Genomic DNA, 25,998 nt, shown 5'->3' on the forward strand with positions numbered 1-25,998 from the left:
TAGTCTCTTAAAAGCAGATTTGAGTGAAATTTAGGCATTTTATTGCAGAATTCTGATTGTGAAGGCCAAATTCAGATACTATTGGAAGAATTTAAATTTCATACATTCCTTACTTTTTGATTTTAAAGATACCGGAAGACAGAAATGGGATTCAACTGCCTAAATGCAGATGTCTTGAGGCTTACTCTAGTTATGCTGGTTATCCAATGCTTCTTTCTTTAGTCTATGAAAAAAAGAAAAGATGATTCTTAGGCATGATTCATCTCATCTTCAAGTAGACATACAAGCTAGACTAGGCACATCTCGATTTTCTCTCCACTAGGTAGAAATGGAGGCTAGCTCAGCTGTAGCTATCTACTTTGTACATGCCTAAACTTAAGTAAAATAAATCTCAGCCCTAGAACTGTACCTCTGCCTTCATTGACTCATTTCTAAATCCTTCTGGAGCTAGGGATTAGGTCGTGCCAACAACATCTGAGGACTCTGATCCTGTTTTTAGAATATTCCTGACACACTACTAGAATGAGGTTCTTCCTGCACAAATACAGTTTTCTTTCAAATCTTGGTATCAGGATGATGATTCTGTGCATTTCCTCCTTGACATTTTTCTGGATGGGACATGCAATTAAAACATAGCGCCCAGAAGCAACTGGCTGGGTGTGAGAAGAGGGTAGGCAAGGAGAAGCGCAAATGCACTCTCTGCCCTGCCCCTGCAAGCTTTGCTGCTCTGCAGTAAAGAAACAGATTCATTGGGTCAGGGATCGAGTAATGGAGACAGAAAATGACTTTGTAGTCATAGGATTATGTCTCACTCTGCTCCAGAGGCAATTGGTGTACTTCGATTAAAAATACTTAATCAGTCCTGAAGTTCTGTAACAAAGCTGTCATCACAACCCAGGTGAGTGCCCTTATCACTAGGGAATCTCACCCTCTTCCTGGCTCCCTGGATTATAAATTGTTTGCTACTCAGTGGCACAGTTTCAACAGGAAGATGAAAAGATTTTTTTTTTCCCATTCCCTATCTGAAAACGTGTACATTTTCACAAACCTTGAGTTCATCCCTCAACCTCCTGCTGACATTCTTGCCTTCTCTAAACTGGCTTGCAGATGCATTCTGTGATGAGCTCTACAATCGTCATTTTTTTCAGATTAGGCACCACATCAGGATGTGTGACAGCTCCCATCTGGTGCATGGACTCTGTCCTTTTTGCCCTAGCATAGCAAGGCATAGTGTATGGAATAAAACTGTGGCTGGGACAAGCAACTCGTGTCAGGAGCTGAAAAGCATGCCCATGGCACCAGTTCGTAGCCATACTCTGGGTCCTCTGCAAAACATCATTATTATACCTCTTTCATGATTACTTATCCCTTCTGCTCTGTCAGATTAACATAACTACAAAGGCCCCTTTCAAGAAAAGGTTTAGTACCCTGAGAATCAATTAGATAAAAAGGGCAGGGACCATTTAAGCCACAGCCTATGTTAGAAGATTAGTGCCTTACAACTCTCTCTGCACTAATCAGATGAGGTTTACTGATAGCAAGATATGAGTGAAAAGCAAAAAGTCTGCTCTAGTTTGCATTGTCTTCAGGACATAACAGGAACTGTGGCACTGATCAGATGCCTCAGGAGGCTCCTACTGCACAGCTGCCTTTCTACCCTCCCCTTACACATTAAGGCCAGAGTCTGCATCTTAATGAACAGTCACCTTGATCTTATCATATAGCAACCTCCTTTCACCCCCAAAAGGGTTTGCATCCATAAAACAGTCTTCTATAAATCTGCCAAGCCAAGCTTTTTAAACGAAAGTACATTCCCCAGCATGGGTCTGGACAGCAAAGAGGAGAATCACATGAGATGTGTGAAACTGAGCCTAAATTTAAAAAAAACTATGAAGAAGAGGACCTCTTTACATAGTCTCGTATTGAGTGCTCAAAAATTGATGGGCAAAATAAGTATCTGCAGCATTCATATAGTGCACATTAATGCAGCTGCCTGAGCTCCAGCAAAACACTTCTGTCATTGTCATTAATTTCCAGAAAGGGCAGAATGCCATCTAGCTGCTAGGGTTGGCCTCTCACAACTGAATTTTGTTGAAAGATAATCAAAGAGGGTTGTCATTCAGTGGTATAAATCTTAGTATCAAAGAGGATTTCCCTTTATTTTTATAAGTATCACAGGAGAGAAGGCTGAAGCACCAAACTGATCCTTTTGCAGAATAATACGTTTTTTTAAAAGCCTACTGAGTGATGAGATGTCACTGGATAACTGTGCTTTTCATATGTATCAGACAGTGAGATGTTAAGATCTAAAACTGGTATTCTAGCAATATCCAGGAGCTTAAACAGTTATCTGGACAGTGGCAATCAATTGCTTCCCAATGCATTACATATGATAGTGTAAGATTGTCAGTTACAGACCAATTGGCACATTTTCCTAAACCTGATTATTTTGTCTTTTTTGAGGGGAGGAGAATTACACAGAAGATAAAAATAAGAAAATAATATGAAAGAAGTTATTACACACAGTGCAAACTTCTGGTAACCTTTTTATCACTCTCTCTCCAGGCAATCTGTTTTTAAAGGTGGGATCTGGGGGACAGGGTTTCACTAACCAGCAATGAAGATCACATTAAACCAAGTTTATTCTTCTGCAGCCCAATCTGAATCCATAAACTTTTGAGATGCTTTGACCCTAATATACTGTAATAAATATTGTGACCCAAAGCAACTTCATAGCAAATTCAGTTAAAATAAGTGTCACAATAAACTGTTGTACCTTATAATTTCAGCTACTTCACAATATTTTTCACATGAATCAGGTGTGATAAAATATTATTCACATAAAAAGGTTTTATTATTTAATAATATTAGAATAAATGATATTAGAGCTTTTTTAATAATTGAGTTGGCCATATATGTTAAATCTTTCCTTCCAATATAGTTTCCCTTTTCAAGGAAAATACATAAGGCACCATTCTGTTGCCAACAAGACTAATATTAATGTACACAGGGATTCTAGCATGATTAGTATTAAAGGAGTATGATCTCATTTTTAAAAAGTATTTAGAAGATGCTGTGTAAGCATTACAACACCTATGATCCAGATTATACAAAGTCTGCAAAGATTGAAAACTTTGACCATAGGGTAATTAAGTTAGTTTTTATCTTACTAGCTAGGACAGTGAAAACTTCAGTGGGAATCTGGAATTCAGCACGTTCCCATATGCATAAGAAGCCTTGAGCTGCTGAAGCTTTCGTTGGTGCAAGCTCATTGCTTTCAGTACTGAACTGGCAGATTCAAGCCGGCTTGAGTAGTCTTAAACTACTTAAACTACTACTAAATCTTAAACACAATTTGTAGCATCCCTTGGCTGCTGTGTATGTTAAGTTTAATGCAAGTTCTTGTTGTTTTTAATGTAAATTAGGAATAAAAGATGGAAAGAATACCAAAATGCTTTGAAAAAGCCATATGATCTATCAGAAGTGTTTGCAGGACTCACAGAATCACAGAATAAACAGAACAGTTGAGACTGGGAGGGCCCTCTGGAGATCATCCAGTCCAAACACCCTGCTCAAGCAGGTTACCTAGAGCGTGTTGCCCAGGATTGTGTCTGGACAGCTTTTGAATATCTCCAAGAAAGGCGACTCCACCACCTCTCTGGGCAGCCTCTTCCAATGCTCTGTCACCCTCACAGCAAAAAAGTTTTTCCTCATGTTCAGACAGAACTGCCTGTGTTTCAGTTTGTGTCTGTTACCTCTCGTCCTGTCGCTGGGCACCACTGACAAGAGTCGGGCCCCATCCTCTTTATCACTTCAGATATTTAATGGCATTGATGAGATCCTCCTGAGCCTTCTCTTCTCTAGGCTGAACAGGCCCAGCTCTCTCAGCTTCTCCTCCTATGAGAGATGCTCCAGTCCCTTCATCACCTTAGTAGCTCTCTGCTGGACTCACTCCAGTAGCTTCATGTTTCTCTTGTATCGGGGAAGCCAGAACCGGACACAGTACTCCAGGTATGACCACCCCAGGGCTGAGTAGAGGGGAAGGATCACCTCCCTGAACCTGCTGGCAATGCACTGCCTAATGCAACTGAGGATACCATTGGCCTTCTTGGACACCAGGGCACATTGCTGGCTCATAGTCAACTTGTCCACCAGGCCTCCAAGGTCCTTCTCCACAGAGCTATTTTCCAGCAGGTCAACCCTCAGCCTGTACTGATACATGGTGTTAATCCTCCCAGCAGCAGGACTCTGCATGTCCCTTTGTTGAACTTCATGAGGTCCCTCTCTGCCCATCTCTCCAGCCTGTTGAGGGCCCTCTGACAGCCCTCTGGGGTATCACCCACTCCTCGTAGTTTTGTATCATCAGTAAACTTGCTGAGGGTGCACTCTGTCCCTTCATCCAGGTCATTGATGAACAGGATTGGAGGCAGTATTGACCCCTGGGGGGTCAGCTGTCTACAACCAGCAACAGGTCTCCAACTAGACTTTGCACCAGTGACCACAACCCTCTGAGCTCTGCCATTCAACCAGTTTTCAGTCCACCTCACTGTCTGCTCATCTAGCTGGGGAGAGTGAGCTCCTTGGAATGTGTTTCAGATGCAAAAGGGATGCCAGAGGAAAGAGGAATGACAGAGAAGATGCAAATATCAGTCTTATTTGCAGGATTAATGTCTTAATGTATGTAAAAAGTGTATGTTTTAATATATGTCCCCAAAGGCAACAGCTTTATCAACTGTAACAAACGTACTAGATGCCAAAGCCTTAGCATTCATTTGATTGCTGAAAAAAAGCATAACAGTAGCATAAGATATGCTAGCATACACAAAATTAGAATGCAGGATTCTTGTAGCTGGGCTTGCTTTCTTTTTCTTTCTTTTTACATTTTTCCCTATATCAGTTAATATCTTATGTGAAATTTTCTACATTGCCCACATATCTGAACCACCAGATCTCACATTACTACAAGGTGAGATGAACCTATTGCTGGCAAGTGACAATTCTCATGGAGCTGTGAAGGATATGGACCATATTCATTCAGATCTCTGCAAACTTTCAGTTGGATTTCAGTGTGCTGGCACCCACCTACAGAAGTCTGTATTTCCTTTTTGGTGTATCTGGGGTTTTGTTTGGTTTGCTTTGGTTTGGTTTTTTCACACATTAATTTTGAGGCCAGTCAAGACATCTCAATTTTTAAAAGCCAAGAGTATATGATTTCCAGTCCCAAAGGGGGTAATGTTCAAATTACGCCATGTGGTCCCCTATGTCTGCCAAAAGAAGAAAGCTTTGAGAATAAATATAATTAGAAGAATATCTTATTAATATCTTTCTCTGAATCCCCAGTGTATCTTTTCTAGCCATCTGTTCTCTCTCTTCTAGGTCACGATCCCACACATGCTAAATGGTAAGCACAGAGCCTGTCTGCAGACCTGAAGTTAAGGATATCTTTATATAGTCTCGTTTTCCAGCTCCTAAACTGCACATTTTGTAGAGAGGTGACCTACTGACTAGGAAGGTCACCGTTACCAGCTCCTCACTTCTGGCATTCTTTGCTCTTTCAATATTCTCAACAGTTAGAGAAAACTGTTATCCTTCTTGGACACAGATGAGGAACTGACAAACAGAGAATTAAATGATTTGCTCAGGGTCACACAGGGATTCTGTGACAAACTAGGATGCGAATCCAAACCTAGATATTGCTGAATAATACTGCAGAGGAATACACTTTCCTCTGAAGCTTAACTCCCAATTTAAACTGATGTATTCTACAATCAGGCACCATGTTACAATATAGATGCTACTTAAACGATAGACTGAAAGTCACAGTATCTAAGTACAATAGCAGCACTTTCTCCTTGAGTCTTTCTGGTTAATAAACTGTGATTCATGTATATACCATCAATAACCTGTTGTGAAAAACAATTTTTTCTCCCTGTTAAACCAGGCAATACTATTATAAAAATGGTATATTGTGCTTCTCATTTTATTTTGCAGATAAACAAGACTGCTTTAATTACTGTGGTCTGACATGCTATCTCCAAAACAGAAGGTACAGTGCTGGAAGGTATAATACATTTGCAATGTATTTGCAAAGGATTATTTCTCTAGGCATTAAATGAAATAGCATGTGCACAAAGAATGAAGAAAAATGTTTTATTCTTCATGGAATCTTTATTGAAGGAACAATTGTAAAAATGGAGTTAAGATTTATTGATTACATCAAAAATATTAATTACTACATTAAATTTGATTTTAGTAAATATGAATTTGTGCCAGAAACAAGAAATAACATGTATTATTAAGAGTGTCCTGGGTGTGTTTTAATATCTTTGATTCCATAATGCACAGTTGATCCTTGTTAGACGTCAAGTAGGAATATGTAGCAGGTTAGGAGAGTCAAGGAACTCTAAAAAGCACATCTTTTCACAAAGAACAATTTTTATTCTTTGATTGATTAGGAGGAAAATAGCCATAGTGATTAATATGACAGGCAAATGGTAGGACTGAATAAAAAGTGTTTGAGGAGTGCGGATGTTTTTAGAAAGGAGAGTAGAGAGATGATGCCAAAACCAAAGGAGGGCATAAAAAAAAAAAAAGCTGTATTCAGTCAGGAAGAAATCAGAGCAGTAGAAAAAAATACCATTTTTGATATCTTAGGCAGCACAGACTAGCTGCTGTGCCTAACAGAACAAACAATTATTGCAGCTGCAGAAAGAAAAGAAATAATAGTAGCATAGCAGCTTCCTAAGGAAAAGAAGTAGATGTGGATGTTCTTAAGAATATCCACTGAGATCCCTGTCAAGGTCACAGCCAAGCAACTGTGGGAGGAAAAATAGATCCAACGGCATGAAACACCTCATCTGAATTACTGCTGTATAATTAACAAATGTATTTTTGCCTATATGATTCAGCAGGAAAGTTTGCTTGAAGAGTTTATGTAAGCTGCACCTGAACTGTGAGACCTGGAGAAAGCATGCCCACCCCTGGGCTCAGTGCCTTGGCAACCTGCACCCCAGCCACAGGTCAGGCTGCCCCCAGGGTGCAGCTCACATTGGTCTCCCAGTGCCCATGGGCAGCAGGGCTGGAGGCATGGAGGGACCAGCACTATGCTCCAGTGGCTGCTTGGTCTGAATGGTGGGGAACACAAATTTGGGCTGTGTGAATCCTGCCTTGAAGTAGGGAGGTAGCCACAAAACACTGGGGAAGAGTACTTGCAATGAAACTGCAGGGATGTCTGTTTCTAAATTTGTGTTGTACATTCAGTAATTAAAGCAAAGGGGAAATTATGCTGAATGAATGGCCATTTGACAGCTTTCCAGATACAATATATATAGTCCTGAGTGGTTATCAGGGAAATATCCAAACTGTATAACTTTTTCAGCAGACACATGATTTTGCTACCACAGACAGCTTGCAGAGCACATAATTAAGTAAAGACACACAATCATAAACACGAGTTGGAACATCAGAAATAGGACTTCAAAGAAAGAGTGCATCTGTTCCCAGGACAGGCATTTGGATACTGTTAAGAATGAAATTTTGAATGAAACTGCAGCAGAAAAATCAAATAAAGCACAGATTTTACAGAGAGAGGAATATACTCTATATCACAATATATTTTCACAGGACAGGCTTCAACAGCTCCCAAGAACTGGGTCACAACCTTAATGCTGGCTGACTGAAGCTATTGCATTATTATCAACCAAGATCATTTTTACATTAGTGATGTGCTAATACTACCAAACAGATTTTAATACATTATAATGCTGGAATTAACCATTTCTTTCTGACAAGGAACAAGTCATCTTCTATTATCAGGCATCAAATCATTTTAGCATTTTGCTGATATGTTCTCCTTCTTGTACAATCTGCCAAAGAAAATAGTTTGCCTGGCTGTAGAGTGGAAAGAAAATGTGACTGAATAAGATGCAGATAAAAATGGATACATAAATTAGCCCTGAAGTACTGTAGATTTCCCAAGGCCTTGCTAAGAACTCAGAGACAGTTATATTTGGCTTTGGGAAAATTTAAGCACTCAAGACCAGGTTTATTCTCAGAAAATGGTAGATCCTATCTGGATAGCTTAAAAGATGGCAAAAAAATTTAAAGCAAGACTCTCAATTTTATTTATTTAGGATGCAGCTTGCACTCATCAGTGGAAGAATAAGTATGGTAGGTAGATACTGAAAGATACTGTTATATTATAGTGTGAATTTGGAATTCAGATTTCAAGCTTGGACCAAATCTTTCATTTGGCAACTAGGTTAAGAGTCTAAGAGTGTGCCTGTATTGGTTATTGGGTGCAGGGGTTGTATGAATTTGGTTTGCATCTATACCTGGAGACTTCTGGTGCACACTGAAGCACACCACTGATGCACTTGAAGGGGTCCCTCTCTTTCTGAAACGAAGATTGATGTAATGCAACAGGGCATTAGCTAGGGAGTACCATTTTCAATGTGGGTGCAAGGTCTCTCACTATATAACTCTCTAGGTTTGCATGGCACATACAATGTTAGATTGCTGGCTATCCATTTCCTGTTTTAGATCAGCGCTGCTTGTTGATAAAGATACTGCTACAAATTATTCTTTATCTGCCTATCAGTTATCAAACTAGTCACAGATGGATGTCTCCACTATTATATCTGTTTTTAATTTCTTAGTGCAATGCCCTACTAATGGTGGATAATACCAAAAAGGACAGGCGAGTGTGTGTATAATGGTCATAGTCAACAGAAGCTACAGGTAAGTTCTTTGCTGGGTATGAACAAAGCTGGAGCTGAGGACCTAGAAAATAATCTCGTCTGGAAAATGTCTGCAGCCTACCCATTTGTAGATATGGAGGACAACCTATGCTTCACACTTTTCTTGTATTTCAAAGACAGAAAAGATGCATCTCGACCTCCTCTTGGCACAGGGCTTCTTGACTGAATTTTTCTTCTATCACAGTGATGGATTTAAAGATGAGTCATCTTATATAATAAAACCTTGTAATTTAGTTATAAAGGTTAGTACTGCAGTGGTTCGACTTGAGATACCCATATACTCTTCTTGTTCCAGTTTCTGTAAACAGAATTGCATTTCCTTTATTCAGAATGCACCTCTGGCAGGTTCTCTTCTGACTCATAGTCACAGTAACAAGACTGAAAAAGGGATGAGCAACACAGCTGGAGCCACGGCTTCCAAAGAAGGTTGTCCCATGACAACTGGTCAGGGACAGCATGCAATGATTTGGTGTGGTTATCTACTGCTCGCAGTATGACATTGAGGATTTCATAAAAATGACTCTCTGTTTCTGGAGTCAGCGGGACTTTCTCTTCAGGGTCTCTGGAGAGATCGAAGAGTAGTGGGGGATCATGGCGTGTGACAAAACGTCCATAGCAAAAGCAAACATGAGAATCATAGCAACCATTGGAGCCTTCAGGATTAAAGTTTGGAGTGAAGAAGAAGACTTTCCAAATAGATTCACCTGCAATTTACAGACATAAAGCAGCTGATGATAAGAGACAAACTAAAGGTTCCCTAACCTTATGAAAATCAAATTTATACCACAGAAAATCAGTCTTTTGGTTCAACCTCACTGTATACAAGCACTGCAACATATTGAAACAGCAAAACAAAACAAAGCAAAACATGGCGGTTGTCATACTACCCTTACATATGATTCTAACCACTTCATTCCTTTGGAAGAATTCTGATCAATTAAATCACAGAAGACTTAAAAGAATTTTGTATTTTTACACAAATAGTGCTAAGAAGATCTGCATAAATATTTACTAAGCCATTACACTGCCTTACTTAAGACTTATTAAAATGGACCTTTACCACTTGACCGTATCTAGACACTGACTATTGCGCATTTTGCAAATCAAAGTAATTTCATGTTCATCTTAGTCTCTCCTCATCTCTTTTTTGTATTAACCCAATACCTTCTGTCATAGGCTTAGACTGCAAATACCTTGAGACTCATTTTATTAAATGTGATGACATGAACTGATCCTAACTCCTGTCTCAGGCCTCTAGATGCTTTTGCAAAAATAAATGTTAGAGTGGTGAAATCTTGAGGTGAAACTCTACTTTTTAATATGAGAATCAGACATGTCTTCATTTCTAAATATGTCACTTAGCTTAATTTGTTTTGTGCAGAAACTGAACTGTTTGCACTTGTGTAACCTCATTCAGTATTTTCACTGTTTAAAAATATGAATTAATTCCTGGATTAAGAATAAGCAAATGAGTTGGTTCCTTCACGAGGTAGACTTGAAAACAAGATATATTGGAGAACCTGAAAATACTTAACAAGAAAGAAATCAAACAAGAAATGTCTAATATTTTGCTCAAGTATCACAGAGCAGATAATAATTTTAAGGGAAGCATGTAGCTACAGTCCTCTAGAAACAGGCTAGAGAATAAATAAGAGTCCATGCTTTATTCTTAATAAAAGTGGGAACCTAAATAGCTGAGGTCTCTAGACTAGGTCTATAATATCTGATTACCTATCCATTTGAATGTATATATATATTAAAAGTATATATTCATTAGGGTTCATTCAGCACCCTAATGTTGAAACCATTTTATTAACATGTCATTTTTTTAAATACTAGGGGAATCATTCATTTTGGTATTTCTCCATATAAAGAGGTAAAATTAATCTCAGCTGCAAAAGTTCTGTTAATTTCACAGAAAGCTTTGCTAATCTAGTAAGAAGTTATCTAATACGTATTTATATGTGCTACAGTGGTCAATATTCATTAACTAAGTCACCAGTTCAACAGAATGAAAATCACCACAAAAACGTGAGAAAGGCAGAGATAACTGGTACCTCACATGCTGTAACTAACTCATACTTGACTTTTAAAGATAAAAACAAGTTTAAAGAAAGACACGTTTCAGTAGAAAAAAAGGAGTCACAGGCTGCAGTTCTCATCTATAGCATGAATTTAAAAGACAGTACATGACCTCAAGATTCTTTACAGCTCCTTCTATCCTACAGCATTTTTCACTTTGTAAGAGATTTTACCTTTAAGAACTTATTCAGTGATAGCACCTGGAGACTTCCAGTTCACTTAGTCTGCACTTAAATCCGGGTGGGAGAGGTGAAGGTTGTTACACATGTTACACCATAAGAATCCTCTGAATGTTGCTTGGAAGTCAGCAAAGGGGAAGGAGTTTTAAAGGCTGAGAGTCTCACACAGACAATAGGACATGGCACTCTTTGAAAGGCACCAAAGGCTCTCACTGTGACAGCAGGTATGGTGCATTCATACTGGGGGACGGGGAAGGGGAAGGAGAGGGAAGGATGCCTTGCTTCATCTACTTTTCCAGTAACATTTGAAAGGTTGGTTCGAGACTGGAGTTCATTTTCTCATGATTAAAAATAAACAAGCAAACACCAACATTCCCCTTAAACCTCTTGGAACTTATGCAGAGAACATTGCCCAGAGCAGGGAGATGCCTCATTTCCTGAGATTTAGATCTTACATTCTGAGAAAGTAAATTATTCTATACTAAATATTTCTTTTTAAAAAGAAAGGCTTTTAAAAAGTGTTTAATTGGCAAGATGGACAATGAGGAACATAAAAAGCCAAAGGGCTTTATTAATCAGTGCACTGTATGACTTCATAGACATGCAGTATTTACCTCACCTGAAAATTTGATTCAGAGCATTATAGCATTGTGATATAAGCAGAACAGCAAAAAACCCTATATCTACTAAAATGTCAGCTAAAAGAAAGTCCACTAAGACTATGCATATGAGAACTTAGTGGTCACGCTGTCTTACCGTAGATCTTTCTTTGAGGGTGCATTTGTGCTGAATGACATTAAAAAGAACTTTTCAGCTAACTTCTTTGTTGTTGGGCATTGTAGTACAGGGCCAGTTCAAGGGCTTATACATAGCAATATTAAGTAGGGAATTCTGACTTAATGCAAGTCATTATCAGCAGCTCATATAGGTAAGTATAAAGACATGGGGAAAAGAAAGAAAGAAAAAAAAGTTTTACCGTGATTATTTTTTTCCCACAAAATAAAAAATTGTTCAGATTTGCATACATCCAGAGCACACGGCATATTGCAAATGCATGTGTTGGGTGGGGGACAGAACATGTGCGATCTTGTATTGTATCTGAATTACATAGCTAGTTTTTTAAAGAGCTGATGGTAATTTATCAGTTATGCTGCTATATAATGTCATGGCTCTGCTGTGCAAAACACGGCTCTGAGAGAGCAAAGTCTGTTACTGTGCAATGATCATCTGTTGCACCGCAGTGATGTTTCACTGAGAATCTGGAACTTCACGTGATGCTGGAGGAAGAGCAGTACAAATTTAACTACTGATTTCCTAATCATTATAAAAACTAAAGCATATCTGTCAGTGTCTGTAGCTGTAGAATGGCCAGTGTAATGTACTAGAAGACATAAAGAGCTGTCAGACTTCTAACCTGTAAAGCTGATGAACTGTATAAGGCTGGATATTAAAAACACAGAGTTCTTTCCCAGTGTATCGCAGCTGGTATAAAATCTCATTTTGTCAGAGGACTAACCAAAAGGATCAAATTAATCTCTCGATAATTAACAATACCTGTATTCTGCAAACCGTCTGAATAGTGAGCTCGCTTTTTATATAAAGATAACTATATGCCTCTTCCTCAGTGAACGCATTAGTAAAATTGCCAGGGCTCCCCCACAACAAAGTATATCAGGTCCTTTCTAAAACACAGCAAGCAAGCCCTTATCCTGCAGCACCCCTCAGGCCCCTTTCCAGATGCTTCCCAGCTACTTTAATTAGCATCCATTTTTCCTGCAAAGCTCCAGCTCTGTGAATTGTCCAACAGCTTCAGCTATTCACCTGCCAGAATATCACTTCCCTCCCACTTTTAGAAAAACAAGAGGTACAAAAGCTGTACATGTAAACATTCTCAATTTAAAATAGGTTGCAGTTAGTTCAAGTAAATACACGAACGTAATCACTACGAGTTTGATCTCCATGCCAGACTCCTCTTCTGTTTCATCCTTCACCCAGCAGCCATCTATTCATCCTCTCATACTCATACGGACAACCGTAGCTCCAACAGATAGATAGCAGCCATGGGATCAAATAAGAGTCTCTCAGTAAAACATATTAATCTTTCCAAGATGCAGCGACACTCTGGATATGGATGTTATTTCTGTTATAGTAGCACTATTTTTAATCATTGATGGCTAAATCCTGTTTTCTGATAAGCAGTTCTTGAAGTGAATAGAAGCTATTGCTGTGTTATTGCCTAGACCTTATTTTTACTGTATTTTACCTATGAGAGCAGCTTTATAGGTTTGCTGCTATTGTCGTCTCCTTTGTTCATGTTATGATGTTTCTTCTTTCCATAGAAGAAGCTAAACAAACGTGTCCTTCATCATAAATTAGGGCTCTGTTGGACTCTCCTTGGCTTAGATGCCTTTAAGCACAACCCTTTAGGCTTAGCGTACTAATGTAAATTGCCCAAAGATATTTCCTTTGAGTGTGCCATGTAACCATTTTGAGTTCTCAAGTTCTAACTTATATCAGCTCTTAAACATTTTTACATAGTAGCAGATGAAAGCTGCAACTCGCTTTAAAATGATTTTCTTCTGATAATTGTTATTTGTTAGGTTGATTCCTTTCTTCTCATTTCATATATTTTTAGAGTCATTTAGAATTAACAGATTCTCTACTGATCTTATATAATGTAGGTATTGCAAATGTGTATACATATTTGTATAAATATTCAGCTCTTCAATAATTTAACAATTTGGGAAAGGTTTTGGTTGCTAAATTCTTGTAGAACTATATCTAGCATATCGAGAACACTATATGTTAACAATAAATAAAATCTATGTTTTCAAGAGTACATGCATGCCTCAAACAGATAATAAAAATCTGCTATTTGTATGCAAAATTTTTTAGCTTTATTGTTCTTTTGGTGAAAATTTGTATTTTTCAGATATTTGTTTTAAGTATCTTGGTATCTTACAATGTTATGTTGTTAAATCAGTCTAAAGACAGCACATGATGTCCCAATGTAGGTGGAAAATAACTGAGTGATATTCAAAGACATAATGTTAGTTTATGAGAATGGGTTGTTGCTAGAAAAGTCTTGCATAAAGTACTGTGCAGAACATGAAGTATTTGAGGTAAAACTATGAAGAAAAATAGTTATAGCAGTGATGTTCCAATCTTATGGATTTGAAACTGCAATGTTAAGTATCTGCTAAAACAAACAGGCTTGCAGAGTGCTGGATATCTAATTATCATACTGAGCAACTGCTGGAGGAAAAATACAAGACACAGTGAAACCATGCTCAGGCTGCTGGAGACAAGACAGAAATCTCTTGCCTGAGTTCTTGTATGAGTTAGTGCATGTGATTTAAAGTTTTTTGGTATGAGAAGGTTCCACTTAATTCTGTTCAAAAGTGAAGTTAATCTGCTGAACAGTAACTGATGAAAAAGAATTATCTTCCTGAAGTCTTCATCATCTTCAAAAAGAATTGATGATCATTTGAACAGTTTTCTTTAATTGTTGAAGAAACTCCCAAGTGGCATGAATTTCCAGTAATTTTAATCTACTTGAATCCTTTTCCTGCATGAAATCAGTGAGTATAGGAACACTGCTGCTAAAATAGGAGGTACTGATGCAACATCATGCCTCATATTTGGAAGTCCAAATGTATTTGGACTGTATTAACAGAAAAATGGAAGAACATGTTATCCTAGAAAATTTTTCCATCCGTGGCAATTTGATAGACATAATGCAGACACCTGCTAAAGATTTAGATCAAGAGTCTCCTCACTTGTTGAACGTTCCATGTAATTTTCAGTTCATCCACACAGCAGTTGATATCACACTGGAGACAGAAGATAACGTTGGCACAAACAAAATTACTGGTCTTTTTCCAAGCTATATTTGAAGGTCCTTGAAAACCGAAAACCTTTATTTTATTTTTTGTGAGAGAAATAGTACTGGTTTGCATGTACTGGTTTTCCACTGGAGTCAGTACGAGATACAACTAACAACTGAGAGAGCAACACACTTCAGAATGTGACAAAGCATAGGCACTTGGCCAAAGATGACAAAAAAACCAGAGAGAAATATATTCAGACTTTTTTTTCTTCTGACCTTTTGGCCCAGAAAAAAATGCATTTTATTCATACAAAACAAATTGAGGACAATTATTCCTTTCCTCCATAAAGTGGATACAATCATCTTAAGTGAAATGAATATATCTGCAAGATTCAGACTGCAGTTTTCCTGATACTGAGGCAAACACAAGAGACCAAAATGCAAAGGAATTATAAGAAACTTCTGCAAATATTTTCAGACAAGTTTGAACCACCCAGAAAGAAAACTATCCCCAGGAATTTGCTCATAAATGGCGCTCTCCATCCATTTTTCAAAATTTGGATGTTAAAAAGAACTTTAAGACACACAACGTGCTAATGAAGTATTCCAAATTGTTAATCTGAAAATTGAAAGTGAGTTTGATCTTTACATGGCAAGAAGTACACTTAAAAATAAAGAAATAGTCATGCAAAGTAAAAGTGAAAAGCAGCCATTTCCTAAACTCAGTAGTCTGGAATTGCATGCACTGCCCAAGAACACTGAGCATTCATTTGGTTTATCTTAAAAAGTTCAGGACAAAGATGAATTAAGCTTCCATACAGGTGTCTCAAATAGTTGAATATTTTCACTTCACCAAAGTTACTAGGATACTTACAAATGTTTCTGGAAGGATCTTTTTGTTTTATTTTGAAAATTTCATCAGTTAAGTGCGAATGACAACATAGCATAGGGTTTGCTTTTTTGTTAGACTCAAAAACTGGAATGAGAGAAAAGCAATGTTTCTAAATAATATGGTGCAAAAATTTCAGTCGCTATCCTAAATATTAGAAAAATAATTATTTCTGAATGCCTGAATTCTGTAATTTAGCATCTGAAATATATGACATTAATTTTGGTCCCACTGATAGATAATGCATGTTATAGTCAATAATAGATGACAATTCAATCTCCTTATTTTTATTAGAAAGAAAAGTTGGAAAATGAGGAAAAAATTGTGCAGGTATTAAACCAGTTAGGACTATAAGGGCTGTTACATGACAGGTGGGAGGTAGCCCAACTTTCAGCTGGAAATTGAATCATGAGAGGCAAAGAAAGTTCAGGTGTTGTGTGCCTATCATTTGAAACCTATACACTTGAAGAAATGGAAAACAGTAGCCTACTTACAGTGTCTGTGATCCAGAATAATATGATTCATGAGCGTACATACAAACAGTGCACTGGACCCTGCTCCCCCTTTCCACCCCTAAAATCCTGAATTAAACCTAAACACAGAAAGGACATATCACAGGATGTTCTCTTACAGATGACATAGCAGGTAATCTCACATAAATTTGTTCCTAGAAGATTTCTAGAAGTCTATTATCTGTTCTCCAGTGGACTTGTTCAAGTTTTAAGTATTTCACAGAAGTCCAGTAACCTGCCCGTATGGACTTCTATGCAAAAGTAAAAGTTTATTTTACAGTTCTTCAGACAGTATAAATGCTTGAGTTTGAAGTGAAGACTAGTTTAAGAAAAGCAATGGGAATCGTTTTTTGTCCTCAGGCGGTATGCAGGTTGGACACAGACTTCAGCAATTCTCCAGAGCAAACCAGCTATTCTCCAGATCACAGTAAGGGGTGGAAAAAATAAACAGCCTTGACTCTGTCCCACTTTCCAGCGAAAGAAAGGCAGGGGTGTGGCAGAGTGGAAAACAGTCTTCACACCTATCTGCTATAATCTACCTTCCTATTAAAGAGAAAGGTCTCCTGGAGCTCTAAATGGGGTGAATACATTTTAACCTTCCTTATTTGGGACTTAAATGAAGAAAGCTCAGCATCATTTCAATGAGAGGTTACTTCAGGACTATCATTCAATTAATCAAAAATACTTCCGTCTAGTGAACCCTCATTCAGGCATGCATGAAGTAATCCACATAAGCAAAGTTTGTAATGTTTAGATTGTTTTTTTTTTTCATGAGGAATGGTACACTGGAGCTGCATACCACAGGCTGTGGCTTGTGACTTCCACATAGTGACCATTCCTGCTCCTTAGTTTGTAATCTAAACCAGGAGAAAGGTGGGTGCAAAGAAAAAAAAAAGAGAAAAAAAAAGAGAAAAAAAGTAACGTCTTTTTATGTTTACTACTGCTTTAGTTAATACTTTAAAAAATGCTCTCATCATGGCAATCCCATGTATCCATACTTAGAACATCAGCTGAAATATTTTGATTCAGATATTAAAAAGGTACTAGTCAGGTGTCATAAAAACTGTTAAATTTAAGGAAAAATATTTTGAGAGTCTGTTATTGCCTCCTGGCTCCTGACAGCTTAGATAATTCTCAGGTCAAGTTTTGACATTTTAACCTGGCTTACTGTGCAAGAAACTTTAAAGTCTTTTAAAAATCTAGAAGCTTCATAAAATTCACTCAGAAAAGTCAACAAAAGGTTCAAAAGTATTTCTGATTAGCATTCGCCCACCAGAACTAAAACTGTTGGAAAGAGTAATTATTTTTTACGTTCATAAAACTTTTACTTTACTTTTGCTTTACTTCTGTTATTTAAAAATAGAAACAATGCATACTTACAAAAATTGGCCAATATCTCTTTTACTTGATGACACAGACACTGAGATGCTGCATTTCCAGTAGAGCACAGCTAGGCCAGGATTCCTGATTCCCAGAAACCAAAACCTATCTGTACAAGCACCTGTTGCAAAAAGTATACCATTTCCAGTAGAGAAGGTCTCTATTTCAATTTAACCCAAGTGACTAGGAAGTTGGGTTTATGTTCTTACTATTATTAGGAGCAGGGTAATTATTAAAAAAATTATAATTCTTTTTTTTTCTTTTATTTAGCTTTCTCTCCCAGAGTAGGTAGGTGAATACTGGTACAGAATGTAGCAGTCTAAGTCGCAGGGTATAAATAGCTAACTGATAGCCTAACAATAACTCTGCCTCCACTGTCACAGAGCAGAGCCAAGAAAATACTGTAAGAGTGTTTGTCATGCTTGTCAGAGGAAACACTTTTCTACCTAAAATATTGTTAGCAGAAATATGTATCAGTTGATTAGGTCAATTTTCTTGAGCTTGATATAAACAGTTTTATGGTGTCTGTTCAAGCTAGAAATGTTCTTCTCCCTTTCTCAGTTACGGTATTTCACACTTACCAAATAAGAAGCCCGTACTATGTCACCCAAATTCAGCTGCAGCTGCTCTGATGTGAGGCTCAGATAGCAAATTAAAATACATAATGAGACAGCTTAAGTAAATGACACTTGATGCCTGTTCTGCTTCTTCCTGCTGTTGTGTTTGGTGAGTCAAACACAAAGTAGGGATTTAGGAATGAGTTTGGGATTTTTGGAGGCTTTTCTTGTTTGTGGTGCCTCCATGAAGGAAGAAAATGGACAAGATCAGGTGGATATCAAAAAAAAAAAAAAAAAAAAAGAGGGCAAACAAGGAGTGAAGAGGACGCTTAGAAAGCAAGTTAGGAGGTAGGGGAAAGAAAATATCTTCAATAATCAAGAATAAGATGAAAAGATCCTAATGGACTTCAGCAAGAAACAATGAGTAACTCAGATGTTTCATACAGTGCAAAAAGATATGTCTTCTTGATGTCGTCAAAAAAGAAAACCAGGAACAACAGAAAAAAAAAAAAAGAAGAAGAAAACTACTGGAAGAGAAAAGAAGTCTCTTAGAGAGGACATTGGAAGTGAAGAGACTTCTGGAACTAAGAGAAAAAACACACAACAGGAAAATCCTCATGAAGGTCAAAATGTTTATTGCAGTTTCTGCACTTGCAGAAAAGAAAGACTCACACAAGGATTTGATCTATTTAAGAGGATCAAAAGGAGGTTCACCTTCAGTGAGACTAGAAGCACAGAAATGGGAAGAGAAAGATAGACAAACAGATGGGAAAAGGCACAGCTCAGAGGGGAGAAAGGGGCTGGCCTTCTTCCATCAAAAATGTGACACAGGTGAGCTGAAGATTCATGAATTACAAGTGAATAAAGAGCGAATTTTCTTCCTTGGCCTACACATTTTGAATTAGAAACTTATTGCTATTTAAGTCCTTTCTTCATGTGATTTTGCAGATGAAGCTGTGGAGAAGAGAAATAAATCCCCATCACACTGACACGTTAAGCTTAATCATGTATGGTAACCCTCAAAACCACAAAAGTGGTCTGGAACACTTGTCTTCTACCATTCAGGAAATCTCAAGCAAAAATTTTGCAGTGGATTATAATATGTAAATATGTAAGCATCAGTAAAGTATATGTCTATGTATCTATGGAATCTTGTTATGCATTGTTACACATTTCTATATGTTGTCTCTGTTAGATTACACTGCCACTGAATATTGGTACTAAGACAAAGGTCGGTGACAAAGAATGAGGTTTTAGGAGATTTATAAAGCAATTGTGGGGGAGGACCCCAATGTCTCTTCAGTAAGAGTTGCCCCAATCACCAGCAGCATTTATTTGTAAGAAAGAAAGAATAAAAAGATTCTCAGGGAGCTAATAGTTGATGGCTATAGTAAATGTCCTATTTTAGTTTTGTGTTAAAAGAAAAACTGCGTGTATGAAGCAAGTGGCTCTTTCTTAATTACATTTTAAGTATCTTTATGCCATTTTAACTCAAATCAGAATTTGGATCTAATGCATCTCTTTCTTTTCTGACCATTCTTACCAGTTCTTTTATGACACTGACATATGGAAGAAATGCCATTCTATACTGCAAAAACAAAGCATTCTTTTTATTTGACTATATGATCTAAACTAACTTGTTTCTTACATACCCTGAATTGAATCTCTCCTGATTTAAAAGAAAAATGACACTAATCAAATTACATTATCTTAAAATTCCCAGTCAGCAAATTCAAACTTCAAAAGGAACAAGACTCCCATAGTATCATTCCTGATACTTAGCAAAATATTCATGTTTGACATATTGTGAAAAGGTGGCAAGGTGACAGAAGAATTCTGCATGTTTCTTTGTTGACTATGGTGATTAGCTCAGATGTAGTGGTTTACACTGTAGATGTCTACATGTCTTCATCACCATCCTCAATATTTGCAAGAAAAATGAGGTTGTCTAGGCCTTGAGAGCACTGACTGCCCTCACTGTCCCTGCCCAGTCTCCCTCCCTGGGTTTTCCCCCACTCCCCGGGCCCAGGCCTCCATTTCAGCCCAGCCTGGGCCTGTCAGTCCCTGTCCCACGATGCCATAGAAGTACCAGCTCCCAATCCTGTCACTGGATGGACCTAGGTTGTAGCCTTGCTTCCAGCTCTGTCTCTGGTCCCACCCCCTGCTGCTTCTGACTGGACTCTGGAGATGGATCTTGGACCTGAATCATCACCTCACCTTGTCAGGGACCACTGATGGATCCCGTCACCAGCACTCAGCTCTGTCCACCCCTCTTGGGTACTGCAGGACTGCGCCATGGTGAGCGAGGGCACTGCTGGTGCTGAGGTCACTGGTGACTCCTGGCTTGTCCTGCCTCGAGAAGCAGCCCTGCTCCTGCTGCTCCCTGACAAGAGGTAACCAGCTACATACCACTCTAATCCATACTACAATTACCTGTAAATAATTGTTCTTCAAAGACTTCCTAGAAACATGCTTTGTTTCAGGCATCAGAATTAATGATGTTTTTAAAATGATATTGTTCAATTTCTTTCTTTTCAGCTCTCTATGTAATTACTGTCTAGTGCCCTTTATGATTTCAATGTAAAATCAGACCTTTTGCTCCTTAACTGTCTCTTTATACTGCAAAAATAATCTAGCAGAAATCAAAGACACTAGGAGAGCTTGCATGCATTAAAATTAGAGGAGTTCTGGTAAAAAGGATTATTCTTGTGGTCTTTCAGATAGTCACTTTTAGAGCAAGACAGCACTTTGAATCACAGAGTCAAACTTCCTGTCACTCCAGTGTCCTCTAGTCCACCTTTAACTTAACTTTCTAAGAACAAATATCTATTTACAAGGTGCTGCCGCTTGTGAAAGATCCCAAAATATTCACAGACAGTGGGTCAAATACCTCCTGCTCTCAAGTATATGCAAAGTCTACGTATTTAACTGAGGTGGCTAGAAAATACAGAGAGAGGTTTGTGGACTTTTAATTAAAAGTTCCTTTTTCATATTGACTGTTTGTGTACACTTTCTTAATGAGTCTTATTCATCCTTAAGAATCACTCAATGACCTTTGAAATATGGTCATGGGCTAAAGTCCACTCTGTGCTATGCTGAGTACATCTGAAGTGATTTTGCTTATGCAATATCCATCTCCTTCTCATATAAATATATGCATTTTACTCTGTACCAGTTGTAGCAAATAAGAACAAAAAACTCATTTCAGATACTTCAAATTAATTTCTTTTTTGTCATTTAGTTCATACCCCTGCCACTGCATGTTTGTTCCCCATAGTGTATTTTTAGAGCTGTCTCGATGGATGGTGTCTTCTATTGTAACTTTTGTGCTACTATCATTCATTTCCTTTATTGCAGAAGACAAAGACACATTTTATTGGCAAACTCCTTTCACTTAATTTTTTATCTAGCAACTTTTTCAAATACATATCCTCATCTTCATGAATTCCTGCTGCAGTTTAAATAAAGATTTTAGCAGATGTAATTATCTCAGAGTTCATGTGGATTGCCCCATTCCCTCACACACCTGTTGCATTGTCTATTCTAAATTCCATTTCTGTACGATCCATAGAGCTGTGGTTCACTGAAGTGAATGTTAAAATTCCCCTGAATTTATTGAGAGGGTGATTTCATACTGTGTGTTCTATTTGCCTTCAGTAAAGCAAAGTATTTATATTTTAGCTTACGCATTCAGATAATACTCTCATGCTTATACTTATAAAGTAGTGACTGAAGCTAGTTGTGTGCTCAACTAACAGTTTACATAAGGATCTAAATCTAAATCTAAGCTCAAGTCCCATCATATCTCCTATTTCAAGTATCTTAGAAAAAAAATAGTCAAAAAGTTGAGTAAATTTATGTTTAAGGGGATCTGTGCTGCTGCTTGCTTAAAACTATTTTCTTCACTACACTGATACTGATAGATATATTCTGAGTGATTTATTTAATGTCTCATAATCTGGAGGAAGAAGAAACCTGAATCTAGTTTTACCAAGTCTAAGGCAAGTGTCCTTCACTCTGGACAACTCTTCCTTTTAAAAAAAACAGTGTTCAGCATTCAAATCCTAGAGCTCTGAAGATTGAACTCATATCTGCTTAGCAACATTTTCTATCAATTTTTGTTGGTATAGTCTGGAGACAAAAGGTCATATCCGGATGGCCTAAACTCTATCAATCTCTGTCTGCTGAGGATATCAATCAAAATTTAGATTGCCTGAATGTGACCTACAACTTCAAGTACTTTCAGTTGAAAATACAGCAAACTTATTTGACTCTGAATCTCTTATAAGGAGTTATATACAAGTCTTCTTAGATTATTAAACAATAGTTAAGCATCAAAGAATACTAAGAACTGAATGAACCAGATACATAATTTGGTTACTGACATGAAGTTATTGTTTAAATGTAGTTCTGCATTAGAGTTTTCTGGGCAAGTAATGCTGGGGAAAATCATGTTTTTATTATATGCCTGCATACACTTTAAAGTCAAACAGGCAAACATATCAGTCTCTCGGAAATTACATCCTGTCCTCAATAAATTGCCAATCCTTGTTTTGTCATGGATGTGCACTGAGGACTAGAGTGAATAAGGAAACATGGCGATAACTGAAAATGATTCAGAAACTTATCTGTCACTTTCATATACTAAGATCCTTAAAATATTCATTGATGCCTAACTCTTAAGGTAAATTCCTTGGTTATCCAAGCTCCCATCTGTAAAATCTTGTAGCCTTTTCTCCTCTGGGATATACAAGGATATATACAGCTATGTCCAGGGAAGTCCAGATGTTACTGAGCTACATGGTAGGCATAAGCCTTCGTATAATATTTGGACAAAGCCTTTCCCATCTCTTGGAGCTGGCACAAACAGAACTAGGCTAGAGAGATTTGGCAACATAGAATAGTCTAACATAATGGCCAGAGGGCTCAGCTGAGATGCAACCAACACTGAAGAGAGTACATCCAAAACCGGAAACAAGCAGCAAAGGAGCTAGCAAATTCCAGAATGCCATTACAAATTCCAGGAGTCCATTACACTCAATTCTCTGTAAATGAAAATACATGCATCCTAGAATAAATACTTGCAAAGTATCTTGCATTTAAAGACACATTGGTTTTTTTTTTCAGCTGAGATGCAACAAGACAACAGACTAGCCTCTCTCCATGCCTACTTTGGCAACTGTTTGATCTCTTCCTATCAGGAGCAGATTCTGGTGAGCACTTACCACACTTATTCCCCTTCTTCTATTTGGCTTGCTCTTCTAATTTTAAAGAACTATATCATTCATTGCAATAATTCTAGCATTCCTCAGAGTGTCTTTGAAGAGACTACTTACATCTCAAACCTAATTCAGGAGTTATTATTTATTGTGGTACTAAGAAGACCAGACTCAATTATACAAGCCAGCTACAAAGTTGAGTTAAACAAAGGCAGTTTCATCCTTGAGCATGCAATCCTGGGTCATTTTTCTGATATAAGAATAGGCTCATGTAGATTATGTTTAGGATAAGAGCCTTAACCCATCATTTTAGAAAGTAATATATATATAAATAAAATAAATAACAACTTGCAATCTGAAGTTATCCACAGTTACAAATTGTACTTCCTCCTAACTATTGGAAATGCTTTTGGCATTACATGACAAGATGTTAATTTTATATATGACCTCCTTCCCCACTGTAGTTATGAGTGATGACAACACTCAAAGGAAATATCCTTTATGTGTGAAATATATGTGTGAAACATAAACATCTGCATACTGGTAGTTGTTTTTTGGCTTTTGACGTTTACATTCAATTTTTAAATCATAGCTCAGCAAACTCAGTCTACCTCTCTCAATTGCAGCAGGTTTCTTTGCCAAAATACTTTCTAAAGATCTATGATAACAGTAATGGTAACAGGAAACACTAGAAAATGTTTTTCTGAAAGCTATCATCCTATTGTACTCACTGGCCTGGCTCCTCCTACACACTTTTTCTATGCTGTTCTCCACAAGGCAAGTAACCATAAACACATCCCTCATCTGTTGCAATGGAAAGGAAAACAGAGTCCATCAATGATTTTCAGGTGTATAACAGGTTTGTTTAAACATTCAGTACAGGTTTGCAGTAACCCATTCTATTTCATATTATAGTGCATTGCACATTGACAGGTGTTTACTACAATCTCAGGTTAGGGTCTAGTGACCAAAATATTTTAACTCAGGCAGTGTCTACAAGGTTGTTTAACTTTCTCTTAACAGTTCCCAAAAATGCCTCTGTCAGGCTTTCATTCACACTAAACGCGTCCATGCTTAAGCTTTGTTTCTTTATTAATACTGAGTCAGTGTTCTAAACCAAAGTCTTGGCATAGAGGGGGTGCAGACATAAAAAGGAATCTGGATTTCAGTAAGGACTGGAGATTAGGAAATCTCTCAATAAAAGTGCATTCAAATGGAAGTCAGGCCAGGCAGACAGACTTAGTAAACAATCTCCCCATCACGCAAATCACCACCTCCCCTTCAAAGGTCTCCCCACCTTGCTGATTCTCATCAGCCTACCTAGCTTTAACTTCATAGTTCTGAACCACTACTTTCTTCTTGTCTATCCAAAAACAGGAAAACAACAAAAAAAACCCTTAGATCTAAAAAAAGTTGTCTGCTTCCACAACCATCTTACCAAAAACAGGCAAAAATATTTCAGAGGAAAAACAGGGGACTTATATACTGGCATGTTACACTCTCATGCAGATCTGTGGATGACCAAACAACGTTGGTGCTTAATGCCCTTCTAAATGTTCATCCTCCCTGCCTGAGTCATAACATGTTCTCAGATACAGCCCCATGATACACAACAACCAAAATATGAAATATAACAAAGAGTAAGGGTAAGGATATATTTTGAGTTTATTTTGTTCACAAATTGAATAAATTGATTGAAATTGGCTCGGAGAGAGGAAGTGTAATCACCATGGGAACTTTTTCTCCTGTGTCTAGCCAGAGACAGCACTGACTGGCTCAGTCTAGCATGGAGGGTCACATGTTAATGAGTACAAAATGTTTAGCTGGCACTTCTTTGCCATGGCAATAGCCCTTCTCTGAGAGAAGTAGTATGATGTATACATAGATTTATCGTGCTTTGATAATAGAAAGAAATATTGAGGGAGAGAATACACAGGTAGTTGTGCATGCAGACACTGTCCTCGTTAGTCGTAATCATTTGCCCACATCCTAACCTTGAGGAGAACCCACTATTGGAATAATCTTGCAACATTCAAATAATTTAAATTTCATTTTCTCACTTCATTAGGAGATAGTTTATAAACTGTTCCAAGTTTAAGCTATGTTAAAGAAACACACTAACTTGCTGGCTTTCGCACATTTTCTGTCTTCAGAATACAAAGGTGTTACCACCTTATAACTGGGTTAAGTGCTTTGAAAGATATATGCTCAAAAATATTCTGCCAAATGCTAGTAATACACTTTTCTTTAGTTCAGCCTACCAATTGCTAAATATTTAAATATACTTATCAGAACTTAGTTTTATTCATTTTTATTTATTTTTTGACAAAAATCAATATGTCATAACTCTATTTAAAAGCCCTGGCACAAATTAAACACTTGCTAAATGGAGACCTGAAATATTTTGGCATAAGAAAGGAAAAAAAACCCCAAAAAACAAAAAACAAAAAATGAGGCCTTTGACAATTTCCAGGAGTTACAGACAATGTATAATTAGCATCAAGTTCCAGAATCCAGTTAAAACATTTCTGAGCACCTCTTCTTGATCATTATAGTCTCACTGTGAACACCAGCATGGTTTTCTAAGCCAAC

At 37.6% G+C, this 25,998-nt stretch overlaps 1 protein-coding gene across 9 annotated transcripts in view; it reads right to left on the reverse strand.

Moving 5' to 3' along the window:
• Window positions 1-25,998, reverse strand: part of STS (steroid sulfatase) — a 203,542-nt gene that overhangs the window by 81,892 nt on the left and 95,652 nt on the right. For 5 of the 9 annotated variants that reach the window (XM_064500921.1, XM_026110831.2, XM_026110832.2 and 2 more), the window contains one exon: window positions 6,137-9,463. The exons of the other annotated variants lie outside the window; for them this stretch is intronic. In XM_064500921.1, the coding sequence (XP_064356991.1) occupies window positions 9,081-9,463 (383 nt within the window). In that variant the 3' untranslated portion in view covers window positions 6,137-9,080. Of the gene's footprint in view, window positions 1-6,136; window positions 9,464-25,998 lie in introns of those variants that run through there. 9 annotated transcript variants of the gene reach the window in all.

The sequence above is a fragment of the Dromaius novaehollandiae genome, chromosome 1 (assembly GCF_036370855.1).
Source record: "Dromaius novaehollandiae isolate bDroNov1 chromosome 1, bDroNov1.hap1, whole genome shotgun sequence".
Taxonomy (NCBI): Eukaryota; Metazoa; Chordata; class Aves; order Casuariiformes; family Dromaiidae; genus Dromaius; species Dromaius novaehollandiae.